Source organism: Anolis sagrei, chromosome X, assembly GCF_037176765.1.
Source record: "Anolis sagrei isolate rAnoSag1 chromosome X, rAnoSag1.mat, whole genome shotgun sequence".
NCBI lineage: Eukaryota > Metazoa > Chordata > Lepidosauria > Squamata > Dactyloidae > Anolis > Anolis sagrei.
The window spans coordinates 2990135-3002312 of record NC_090034.1 but is presented as its reverse complement, the minus strand read 5'-3'; the positions used below and the strand labels follow the sequence as shown (position 1 = coordinate 3002312).

Below are 12178 nucleotides of genomic sequence, written 5' to 3'. Positions count from 1 at the left end.
TTAATCATAGTGGGCAAGGCCGGTTGCAAGGATTAAAAGTTTAAAAACACTGGGTGAGAGAGCAATATAATGTATCTGGACAGAGGGTCTGAGGGACGAAGTAGGGTTTAATTGCTCTAACAAGTAAAACAAAGTGCTTCCAAAAAGGCTAAAGATGCAAAGAAGCTTCACTTTTCACTTTGGCCACTGGGTGGGCTGGTGTACGATGTTAGAGAAATGTTTTTGACTAGGCCTCCATTTCTACACCTAAGACTGAGAATTAGATTCAAGGATATTTGAATTCACACTAACCCTGCTCTTTCCATATTACCTGAATGACTAGCATATTGGAAACACTGCTTGAACACCAAGCACAAAGTAGCCGCACGCAATAACATCCTGCGGAAACTTACTGGCAACGCATGGGGTGCAGACACAAAATTAATAAAAACATCAGCCCTGGCCTTGTCTTACTAAACTGCCGAGTATGCCTGCCCTGTTTGGCATAGGTCTGCCCATGCAAAGCAGGTGAACATAGCATTGAATGAAACATGCAGAATAATCACAGGATTGTTGCTACTAAGAGTTTGCAATGTACTTTATCTAAGTTGTTGTAAGGATCAATGTTGTTTGTGCTATACCTTTAACTTACTGTAAGGTTCAAGGCTGTTTGTCCTACAGCTGTTTCAGTTAATTGTAGAGTTAATTGAGAGTATTATTTTCATGTGTATAAAGATAGCTACTGTGTGTTTAGTTTTTTGCCATTGTGCCTTAATGCCATCGTGCGTGTTTGCCATTGTGCGTGTTTGCCTCTGTGCCGTTCTGTCGGGGACTATGCTGCAGATGTCCTGTGAAGACACAGCCTTGAGAAGAGGACAAGGATTCCTGCTTATCTCTGCTGAGTGGTGATATCTCTCAGAAGATATTGTTTTATGTTACTTTTGTGGAAACCGTAATCCTGCTACTTTATTTTGTATGCTGCCAATACAACAATATTTTCTTTTCTACTTGAAGTCAACGTCTCATGTATTTTTTCTTTTATGAGCCAATTCATCACACACTGTTAACTGGGCTAGAGTCAATCCGCATGCTTCTCATGCTAGCGCATGACAAGGATGTCTTAATCCTACACCTCTTGATAAACTCTCATTGAATGAAACATGCAGAATAATCACAGGATGTCTTAAGGAAGGGAGGGAGGGAGGAAAGAGGGAAGGAAGGAAGGAAGGAAGGAAGGAAGGAGGGAAGGAGGGAAGGAGGGAAGGGGGGAAGGAGGGAAGGGGGGAAGGAAAGAGGAAAGGAAGGAAAGAAGGGAGGGAGGGAGGAAGGAAAGAGGGAAGGAAGGAAGGAAAGAGGGAAGGGAGGGAGGGAGGAAGGAAGGAAAGAGAGAAGGAAGGAAGGAAGGGAGGGAGGGAGGGAGGAAAGAGGGAGGGAAGGAAGGAAGGAAGGAAGGAAGGGAGGGAGGGAGGGAGGAAAGAGGGAAGGAAGGAAAGAGGGAAGGAAGGAAAGAGGGAAGGAAGGAAGGGATAGAAAGGGATAGAAAAGGTGGGGGGGAGAAGAAGAGAAAGAAGGAAGGAGAGAGAGGAAGGAAGGAAGGAGAGAAAGAAAGAAGAGAAAGAGGGAGGGAAGGTTGGCCACAGCAACGCGTGGTGGGTACAGCTAGTACCAAATACAATACCTGAATGAGTGGCAATGACATCCAACTGCAGTAATTCTGGGGAGTAGCAGGTCCACCGAGGGTGAGTCAGAGACACCCACTCCATCAGCTGGGCCATATGCTGTCGGTAGAGGCCGACAATCCCTGCTAACTGCTGCACCTCAGCCAACGTGTTCATTGTTTCCTCTAACTGTTGGGCAGAGAAAAGATAAGCAAATGTTGAAGAAATAATCAGACTTCAACAAAACAACAACCACAACATATTAGTCACATACAAACAATGTACAACGTGCAAATACCCGTCTGCATCCTTCATACAGATGAAGTGTTATTTGGAGACAGCTCAGGCCAGGAGGCTTGTTGCCCAAACCAGAAGATGGAAGCCCATGAGGACAGTTGTGTCAATATTACCTTCACATGTAAATGTCCGACATTGGGCGGGATGGCCATGATGGTGATGAGAACCTTGGTGAGCTGGAGGCTGATTTCTCCACAGTCTTCTTGGCACACTTCGACGATGGCTTCCACACACGACAACAGCTGCGTCACGTAAAAAACCTGCCAATTTAGAAAAAGAAACAGGTGGACACAAGTAGAATCATAGAATCATAGAATCAAAGAGTTGGAAGAGACCTCCTGGGCCATCCAGTCCAACCCCATTCTGCCAAGAAGCAGGAATATTGCATTCAAATCACCCCTGACAGATGGCCATCCAGCCTCTGCTTCAAAGCTTCCAAAGAAGGAGCCTCCACCACACTCCGGGGCAGAGAGTTCCACTGCTGAACGGCTCTCAAAGTTCTTAAAATCACAGAATCCTAAAGTTGGAAGAGACCTCCTGGGCCATCCAGTCCAACCCCATTCTGCCAAGAAGCAGGAATATTGCATTCAAGTCACCCCTGACAGATGGCCATCCAGCCTCTGTTTAAAAACTTCCAAAGAAGGAGCCTCCACCACACTCCAGGGCAGAGAGTTCCACTGCTGAACGGCTCTCACAGTCAGGAAGTTCTTCCTCATGTTCAGGTGGAATCTGAATCAGATGGAAGCCCTGAAATGGAATCAGATGGAAGCCCTTGGAAGGCTTGTTTCCACCCACCTCAATATCCTATGAAGGGATGTGGCAGCCAGCAGGGTCAACTGCTCCCCTCAAAGTGGGTCTTCTATGCCAGGGAAGGGCAGGTTTTGGGACCCTACGGCCCCCCAAGGACTCCAAAATTCCCCCTAGGCCATCAGTTTTTAGAGTGTGCTCCGTGGAGCAAATTGAGGGGCTTCTATTAATGCTGCTATTATTATTATTATTATTATTATTATTATTATTATTATTACAAAGGCTGGATGGCCATCTGCTGGGGGTGCTTTAAATGTGCTTTTCCGGCATGGCAGAAGCAGGTTGGACTGGGTGACCTCTGGGGTTTCTGCTATAATAATAATTACTGTATATACTCAAGTATAAGCCTAGTTTTTCAGTCCTTTTTTTAGGCTGAAAAAGTCTCCCCCGGCTTATACTCGAGTCAATGTTATTTATTATTTTACTTTGTTGTTGTTGTTATTATTATTGCATTTATTATTTTATTATCGTTGTTATTATTACATTTATGTTACTCTATTTATTATTGTTATTGTTACACTTATTATTTTACTGTATTGTTATTATTACATTTGTTATTTTACATTATTATTATTATTATTATTATTTTACTCTATTTATTATTATCGGAGGGCATGTAAGCATATTCACTTTGAAGAAGGTTAGAATAATGGTTTAATCAGAGTTGGACAGTCTTATCTTGAATTACAGTTTTATGTAAATATTCAAAAACATTTAACCTAACGATGCCTAAATTAATGTAATATTATTATTATTATTATTATTAACTTTATTTGTACCCCGCTAGCATCTCCCAAGGGACTCGATGCGGCTTACACAGGCCGAAGCCTCAGAACACAATACAGTAAAAACATAACACAACAATAAACAAAGCAAATCAAAATAGTTAAGCAGAATAACAACAACAGTGACAATACATCAAGACACTTTAAAAACTGGGCTGGCCAGAGCAATGGGGTACAGGGTTAAAAGTGCTGAAATGGCAGGAGGCACGTAGGATTAAAAATAGTGTGGTGTGCAGCAATATTAATTGTACTAAAGTGCTTCTAGGACTTGGGTGGGGAATTCCTAATCTGAGAAGGCACATCGGAACAGCCAAGTTTTTAGGTTCTTTCTGAAAGCTGCTAAGGTAGGGGCCTGTCGAAGCTCTTTTGGGAGGGCGTTCCAAAGTCGGGGGGCCGCCACAGAAAAGGCCCTGTCCCATGTCCCCACCAAGCGCGCATGCGACGTGGGTGGGATCACGAGCAGGGCCTCCCCAGATGACCGGAGTGAGCGTGTGGGTTCGTAGATGGAGATGCGGTCACGCAGGTAGGGTGGTCCCAAACCGTTCAGGGCTTTGTAGGTGAGCACTTGCACCTTGAATTGGGCTCGGAAAATAAACGGCAGCCAGTGGAGCTCCTTAAACAGAGGGGTAGACCTCTCTTGATAATGAGCCCCGGTTAGCATCCTGGCTGCTGCCCGCTGGACCAATTGAAGTTTCCGAGCCGTCTTCAAGGGCAGCCCCACGTAGAGCGCATTGCAGTAATCCATTCTAGAGGTGACCAAGGCATGGACCACCCCGGCCAGATCAGTATTATTGGTATCTGTAAGCTCACAGCAGCCGCTCCCAGAAAGGACACAGGACGCCAATCCGTAATCAATCAGGAAACTTTTACTACTGGATGCATATACACAATGAAAGCCAGGATTGGCATACAGACGCAAGTCAGCCCTTATATACCCTCCCCCACATTCGAATCCCCTCTTCCCGCCGACCAAAGATCCCACTCAATTTTCCCCGCCAAACCACTAACTGCCCCTCCCAAGGCCACCAGCTGCAAATCCTTATCAGTCCTCCATGTCAGGAATCCGGTTTTTTGCGCCAACATCCAAGGCCAGGAAACCGAGTCCTGACAGGTATCTATTTTTATGTTGAAATTTCCCTGTAGCGGCTGCATTCCCCACCCTCGGCTTATACTCGAGTCAATACATTTTCCCAGTTTTTTGTGGTAAAATTAGGTGCCTCGGCTTATATTCGGGTCGGCTTATACTCGAGTATATATGGTATTATTATTATCATCATCATTATCATTATTATTATTACATTATTATTATTATTATTATTATTATTATTATTATTATTATTGGGCCCCTGTTGGCGCAGCAGGTTAAACTGATGAGCTGCTGAACTCGTTATTGCACCGGGAATCATTGTCCAAAGACTTGGTCCCACAACCACATCTTCACTTTCTCCCTGAAGGCCAGGAGGGAGGTTTTCGATTTCAACTTCCTGTTAGGAATTATGGGAGTTGAAGTCCAAAACACCTGGAGGGAGGGCCAAAGTTTGCCCATGCCTGCTCTACACCTCCATGATTCAGGCCTTTTTGAAGCAGGTGGGGTGGGGCTTACAGTCTTCCAAGATCTCCTGGAGGATTATCCTTCCATAAGTGCCTATCCCTGCTATCTAGGCCTAGATCAGTGGTTCTCAACCTGTGGGTCCCCAGATGCTTTGGCCTTCAACTCCCAGAAATCCTTACAGCTGGCAAACTGGCTGGAATTTCTGGGAGTTGTAGGCCAAAACACCTGGGGAGCCACAGGTTGAGAACCACCGGCCTAGATGAAGTGTTAGGGTCAACTTCAAGTAAGATACAGAAGGCTTGGAGAGTGTTTGGTGGCAAAACGTATTTTGCGTTCTCTTTACCTCTTCGGTGCGCTGGCTGATTTCCGGCTGGGAGAGCCTGTTGGCCAGGTACACCAAATGAGGCTGCAGGACTTTCCGTGGGGAGCCACGGATCACGGCTGTGAGGATCATGAGGCCAGAAGCCACGGGTGTTTTCTCCAGGTCAGACAGGATTAGCTTCAGAGACACCGCTGGGCTGACAAAGACGCCAATCAGCTCGGCTGCTTTCAAGCACTGCGAGAGACAAAAACATGCATAAACACCAATGCTGGCCAGACTATATGGACGAAAAGACAAATCAATGTATTGTCGAAGGCTTTCATGGCTGGACTCACTGGGTTGTTGTAGGTTTTTTCGGGCTATATGGCCATGGTCTAGAGGCATTCTCTCCTGATGTTTCGCCTGCATCTATGGCAAGCATTGAGTCGCCTGTCTGGGCTGAAATATGCGGTATAGAAATAAAGCAAATAAATAAATAAATAAAATAAGCATCCTCAGAGGTTGTGAGGTCTGTTGGAACTAGGACAATTTGGTTTATATATCTGTGGAATGACCAGGGTGAGACAAAGGACTCTTGTCTGCTGGAGCTAGGTGGGAATGTTTCAACTGACCACCATGATTAGCATTTGATGGCCTGGCAGTTGTTTGGTGTGGTTTGTTTGTGCCTGGGGCAATCTTTTGTTGAGAGGTGATGAGCTGTCCCTGATTGTTTCCTCTCTGTTGTTTTGCTGTTGTAATTTTAGAGTTTTTTAATACTGTTAGTCAGATTTTGTTCATTTTCCTGCTTTCCTCCTTTCTGTTGAAATTGTCCACATGCTTCTTGCGGATTTCAATGTGTAGCCTGACATGGTGGTTGTTGGAGTGGTCCAGCATTTCTGTGTTCTCAAATAATATGCTGTGTCCAGGTTGGCTCATCAGGTGCTCTGCTATGGCTGACTTCTCTGGTTGAAGTAGTCTGCAGTGCCTTTCATGTTCCTTGAGTCGTGTTTGGGCAATGCTGCTGCATTTGGGGGTCCCTATGTAAGCTTCTTGTCCACAGCTGCATGGGATACGGTGGACTCCTGCAGAGGTGAGAGGATCCCTCTTGTCCTTTGCTGAACGGAGCATTGGTTGGATTTTCTTGGTGGGTCTGGAGATAGTTTGTATGTTGTGTTTCCTCATCCGCTTCCCTGTGCGCTCAGTGGTTCCCTTGATGTCTGGCAAGAACACTTTTCCTCTGGGTGGGTCTTCGTCTTGACTCTCGTGGCTTCTTCTCGGTGGTCTTGCAGCTCTTCCGATGTCTGAGGTGGAGTCTCCATTGGCCTGGAGAGCCCAGTTGAGGTGGTTCAGTCCATCTTGGAGGAGGTGGGCTGCGCAGATTCTTTTTGCACGGTCTGACAAGGCTTTAATGGGGCTTCTTTTTTTACTTGGGTGATGGTTGGAGTTTTTATGTCAGGATCTATCTGTGTGTGGGGGTTTTCTGTAAATGGGGTGACCCAATTGTTGATCTGGTTTGCGGATGACTAGGACATCTAGAAAAGGCTGTCTTCCTTCATTTTTTCCCCATGGTGAATTGGATGAATGAAAATACATTCTGCAAAAGATTCCCCCAGGCACTAAGAAGCCACAGTAAACAACAGCCAGGCTATCCAATGCTAATCTAGGTGGTCAGTTGAAACATTCACACCGAGCTCCACCAGACAAGAGTCCTTTGCCCCACCCTGGTCATTCCACAGATATATAAACCCATTTTCCTAGTTCCAACAGACCTCACTACCTCTGAGGATGCTTGCCAGAGATCCAGGCGAAAGGTCAGGAGAGAATGCCTCTAGAACATGGCCATATAGCTCGGAAAAACCTACAACAACCCATTCAATAGGATTGTTTTTCCAAAGGCAAGGCTGCCCCTGTTTTAATGCCTTGAGGAATTGCCTTACAGGCTTTTTTTTCCACCCCCTTCACTCACTCCTGATTAAATGCATGGCCAAGTTTTCTTGACGCGTAGTGAAAAAGCTCAGAATGAGTGCTCACATGCCTTCTTTCATCACCAGCCTTTCAAACAGAATATTAAAAGCAAAGCTGAAGACACAGAACGAAGTACGCAACATCCAGTGTTAACAGAATCTTTTCGCCAGCTATCAATCCGTGTTCCAACGTTGGGTTTATTAGTTCGGGGTCTTTAAAGTGCCTCTTTAGGACTCTCCTCCTCTACTAAATTCAAGGGGATGAGAAATAAGTCACTCTCCTTTACCATTTTCAAGAAATATAAAAGCTTCACAACCTCTGAGGATGCCTGCCATAGATGCAGGTAAAATGTCAGGAGAGAATGCTTCTTGAAGATGGCCATATAGCCCGAAAAAACTCCAACAACCCAGCTTCACATTCTATCTTAGGGATCATAGAATCATAGAATCAAAGAGTTGGAAGAGACCTCCACCACACTCCGGGGCAGAGAGTTCCACTGCTGAACGGCTCTCACAATAAAAAAAAAAATAAAAAAATAAAAACAAACCGTATTGGCTTCTCTGTCCAAGGCAATGGAGCATGACTGAAGGCAATTCATATCTGCTCATGCACTAGAGCAGAAGCTTGCAAAACAGAAAACAGGTTTTCTCATCCTTGTTGTTAAATACGGTTCTATACGGTTCTGGCCCAGCTTATTTGTCCGAACGCATCCACCCCTACGTCCCGCCTCGTAATCTAAGATCATCTGGGGAGGCCCTGCTCTCTCTCCCATCAACAGCACAGATGCTTAAAGCCAACCTCAAAAACTGTGGCAGAGGCACCGAGAGGGAACTGGGAAGCTCTGGCCCTGGAGCACTCTAACTGGAGGTCAGCTGTGACCAGCAGTGCTGCGGAATTCGAAGAGGGACAAATGTAGGGCGAAAGGGAGAAACGTTCCAAGAGGAAGAAGGCGCGTCAAGCCAACCCGGACTGGGACTGCCTTCCACCTGGAAATGGTGGTTGTTGGAGTGGTCCAACCTGGACACAGCATATAATTTGAGAACACAGAAATGCTAGACCACTCTCACAACCACCATTTTAGACTACACAAAGAAGCCATTGAAATCCGCAAGAAGCATGTGGACAATTTCAACAGAAAGGAGGAAACCATGAAAAGGAACAAAATCTGGCTACCAGTATTTAAAAACTCTAAAATTGCAACAGCAAAACAACAGAGAGGAAACAAACAAGGACATCTAATCACCTCTCAACAAAAGATTGCCCCAGGCACTGCCAGGCCATCAAATGCTAATCAAGGTGGTCAGTTGAAACATTCACCCCTAGCTCCAGCAGACAAGAGTCCTTTGTCCCACCCTGGTCATTCCACAGATAGATAAACCCATTTTCCTAGTTCAAACAGACCCCACTACCTCTGAGGATGCTTGCCATAGATGCAGGCGAAACGTCAGGAGAGAATGCCTCTAGAACATGGCCATATAGCCCGAAAAAACCTACAACAACCCACTGTTACCAGTAGTAAAAAAATTAAAAATTACAACAGCAAAACAACAGAAGGGAAACAATCAGGGACATCTAATCACTTCTCAACAAAAGATTGCCCCAGGCACTGCCAGGCCATCAAATGCTAATCAAGGTGGTCAGCTGAACCATTCACACCTAGCTCCCGCAGAGAAGAGTTCTTTGTCCCACCCTGGACATTCCACAGATATATAAATCCTTTTTTCCTAGTTCCAACAGTCCTCACTACCTCTGAGGATGCTTGCCATAGATGCAGGTGAAACGTCAGGAGAGAATGCCTCTAGACCATGGCCATATAGCCCGAAAAAACCTACAACAACCCACTGTTACCAGTAGTAAAAAAAATTAAAAATTACAACAGCAAAACAACAGAGAGGAAACAAACAAGGATATCTAATCACCTCTCAACAAAAGATTGCCCCAGGCACTGCCAGGCCATCAAATGCTAATCAAGGTGGTCAATTGAACCACTCACACCTAGCTCCCGCAGACAAGAGTTCTTTGTCCCACCCTGGACATTCCACAGATACATAAACCCTTTTTTCCTAGTTCCAACAGTCCTCACTACCTCTGAGGATGCTTGCCATAGATGCAGGCGAAACATCAGGAGAGAATGCCTCTAGAACATGGCCATATAGCCCGAAAAACCTACAACAACCCAAAATAAACTTGCTCTGTCTGTGAACTAATTAAGGCCTTCCCACAGAATAAGCATACTTCAGTAATTGTGGGAGGATTACCCAGCAGAGAGAGCAAAACAGATAACAGGCCAAATTAACCTGAAAGGGCATGAACTGCGCAGAGTCTGTAAAGGGAATTTCGCTCCCTAAAGGCATGTTATGCTTTAATCTCCTGCTTATGATTTTTAAGAGGCTGCTAATGCTCTACTTGGCCAACACTCCAGGTGAACTAAGATCTGAACCATCTCATCACTGATGGATAAGACTCCGACAAAGATATATTTAGCTCAATAGTGCCCATTAAAATCCCCTATACGTCCTGATCCGACGAGGATGATGCCCAAGTGGATTACCATCCTGGCTCCGTTCTTACACATGAGAAGACACCATGCAGGAAGGCATGGACCAAAAGAAAGTCGAGAAAGTCAAGGACCAAAATAATATATTATATCACAAAAATCAATAAACTCAATGATATATATCTTGTAAGCCGCTCTGTTGTTAAATATTCAGAAGTATTGTTGTTGTTGCACTGGGAATGTGGCGCAGCGAGTCAGCTGCATTAAGATCACCACTGATCGAAAGGTCATGAGTTCAAAGGTTCACACACAGCCCAGGTCGGAGTGAGCTTCCGACCAATTTGTGTAGCTTGCTGTTGACCTTTGCAGCCCGAAAGACAGTTGCATCTGTCAAGTAGGAAATTTAGATACCGCTTGTGACGATGTGTAAGTTTTATTTCTTTGGTTATGTGTAGTTTGGACAGTGGTTTAGGGATGGTAAGTATGGGAGATTATGTTTTGTGGGGGAGGGTGGCTTGGTGTTTGCTGAGTTGCCATAGCAACAGGGGCGGAGCCAACCGCCTCTTCAGGAGGCATCTGTGTTTTAAAAAGTCAGTCAGTGGCCGGAGAGCTACTGAGAGGACACTGAATCTTTTGGTGGAGATTCAGGGAATGTGTCTGTAGCCAGTGTGCTATAGGGAAAAACTGAATCTCTTGGAGATTCAGGGAATCAATTGGTGACCAAAGTGGTTGCAGAGAAGGACCCGGTACAGGGGGTTGTTGATTCTGAATTAAGAATCAAGGTTTGGCTGGGTTTAAGCCTGTTGTGCCAGCTGTGAAACCTTATGAAGTGTTTGCCTGAGTTTACTCATGAAACCTTTCCAATGTATCCATCAAGATTTGTGCCTCTTTTGAAGAACAGTTATACATTGTTATACTCCTGTTAAAATAAACTTGTTACTTTTTCCTCAAACCTTGCCTGATACAGTTTCTCCTAAGTTGAACAGCCTGCAATACTAAAGTCAGCCAGAAACAGTCCCTATATAAAATAGTTCCTAGGCTGATATTGATCGTTGCCCGGCTTCCCTCATAGATTAGGTGGCAGTGGGTGCTTTACCACACGCACCTTCACAATTGGTGGCATTCGGTGGCATTAAAACGGTCATCGTTACAATTGGTGGCAGCAGTTTAATAACGACTCCTTCACACCGCTTATGCAGGGAGGCTAATTTAACTAATTTACGAGGCCATAAAAATCTCCAGCAAGCATGCAAAGAATGAGGAAGTACTTCATCATTGTTACAAATGGACGGTGAAGAGACAGCTCCCCTGGTGGCCAGAATACCCTCATGAAAAGCTGGAATGTTAAATAGCCTCTGAGTGTCTGTCTATAAATGTTGTGTGTCTATGGCATTGAATGTTTGCCATGTATATGCGCATTGTGATCCGCCCTGAGTCCCCTGCAGGGTGAGAAGGGTAGAATATAAATACTGTAAATAAATGAATAAATAATGTACAGGTGGAATATTGTGTCCAATTCTGGGCACCACAATTCAAGAGAGATATTGACAAGCTGGAATGTGTCCAGAGGAGAGCGACTAAAATGATCAAGGGTCTGGAGAACAAGCCCTATGAGGAGCGGCTTAGGGAACTGGGCATGTTTAGCCTGAAGAAGAGAAGGCTGAGAGGAGATATGATAGCCATGTATAAATATGTGAGAGGAAGCCACAGGGAGGAGGGAGCAAGCTTGTCTTTTGCTTCCTTGGAGACTAGGACGCAAGGGAACAATGGCTTCAAACTACAAGAGAGGAGATTCCATCTGAACATGAGGAAGAACTTCCTGACTGTGAGAGCCGTTCAGCAGTGGAACTCTCTGCCCCGGAGTGTGGTGGAGGCTCCTTCTTTGGAAGCTTTTAAGCAGAGGCTGGATGGCCATTTGTCAGGGGTGATTTGAATGCAATATTCCTGCTTCTTGGCAGAATGGGGTTGGACTGGATGGCCCAGGAGGTCTCTTCCAACTCTTTGATTCTATGATTCTAGGTGAGTCTAATCAGCCTTCTGTTGTGGCTCAGTCTGAGCTTTCTGAGCCTGAGTTTCCTCAGGACAAGGAGGACAATGGGTTACAGATTTCTGAACATTTTCCCTGTTGTTGAGGCAGACAGTGTTGATACTGAAGATGAGGTGGCGTTTCTGTTTCCCAGGGCAAGGAATGTTGTTTTAGAACAGGGGTCAGGAACCTTCGGCCCTCCAGGTGTGGTGGACTTCAACTCCCACAATTCCTTGAGGCTCGGCATTCGCCCCAAAGGCTTACCTTGGCCTCAAGGAATTGTGGGAGTTGAAGTCCACCACACCTGGAGG

The 12178-nt window shown here is 45.3% G+C and overlaps 1 protein-coding gene across 1 annotated transcript in view; it reads right to left on the bottom strand.

Annotated features, from left to right (window-relative positions):
* LOC132780029 (dynein axonemal assembly factor 5) overlaps window positions 1–12178 on the bottom strand; it is a 49627-nt gene that overhangs the window by 25665 nt on the left and 11784 nt on the right. The window contains exons 6-8 of the mRNA XM_067460552.1: window positions 5422–5634; window positions 2048–2194; window positions 1658–1826 (exon numbers count right to left, since the gene is read on the bottom strand). Of these exons, the coding sequence (XP_067316653.1) occupies window positions 1658–1826; window positions 2048–2194; window positions 5422–5634 (529 nt within the window). The remainder of the gene's footprint in view (window positions 1–1657; window positions 1827–2047; window positions 2195–5421; window positions 5635–12178) is intronic.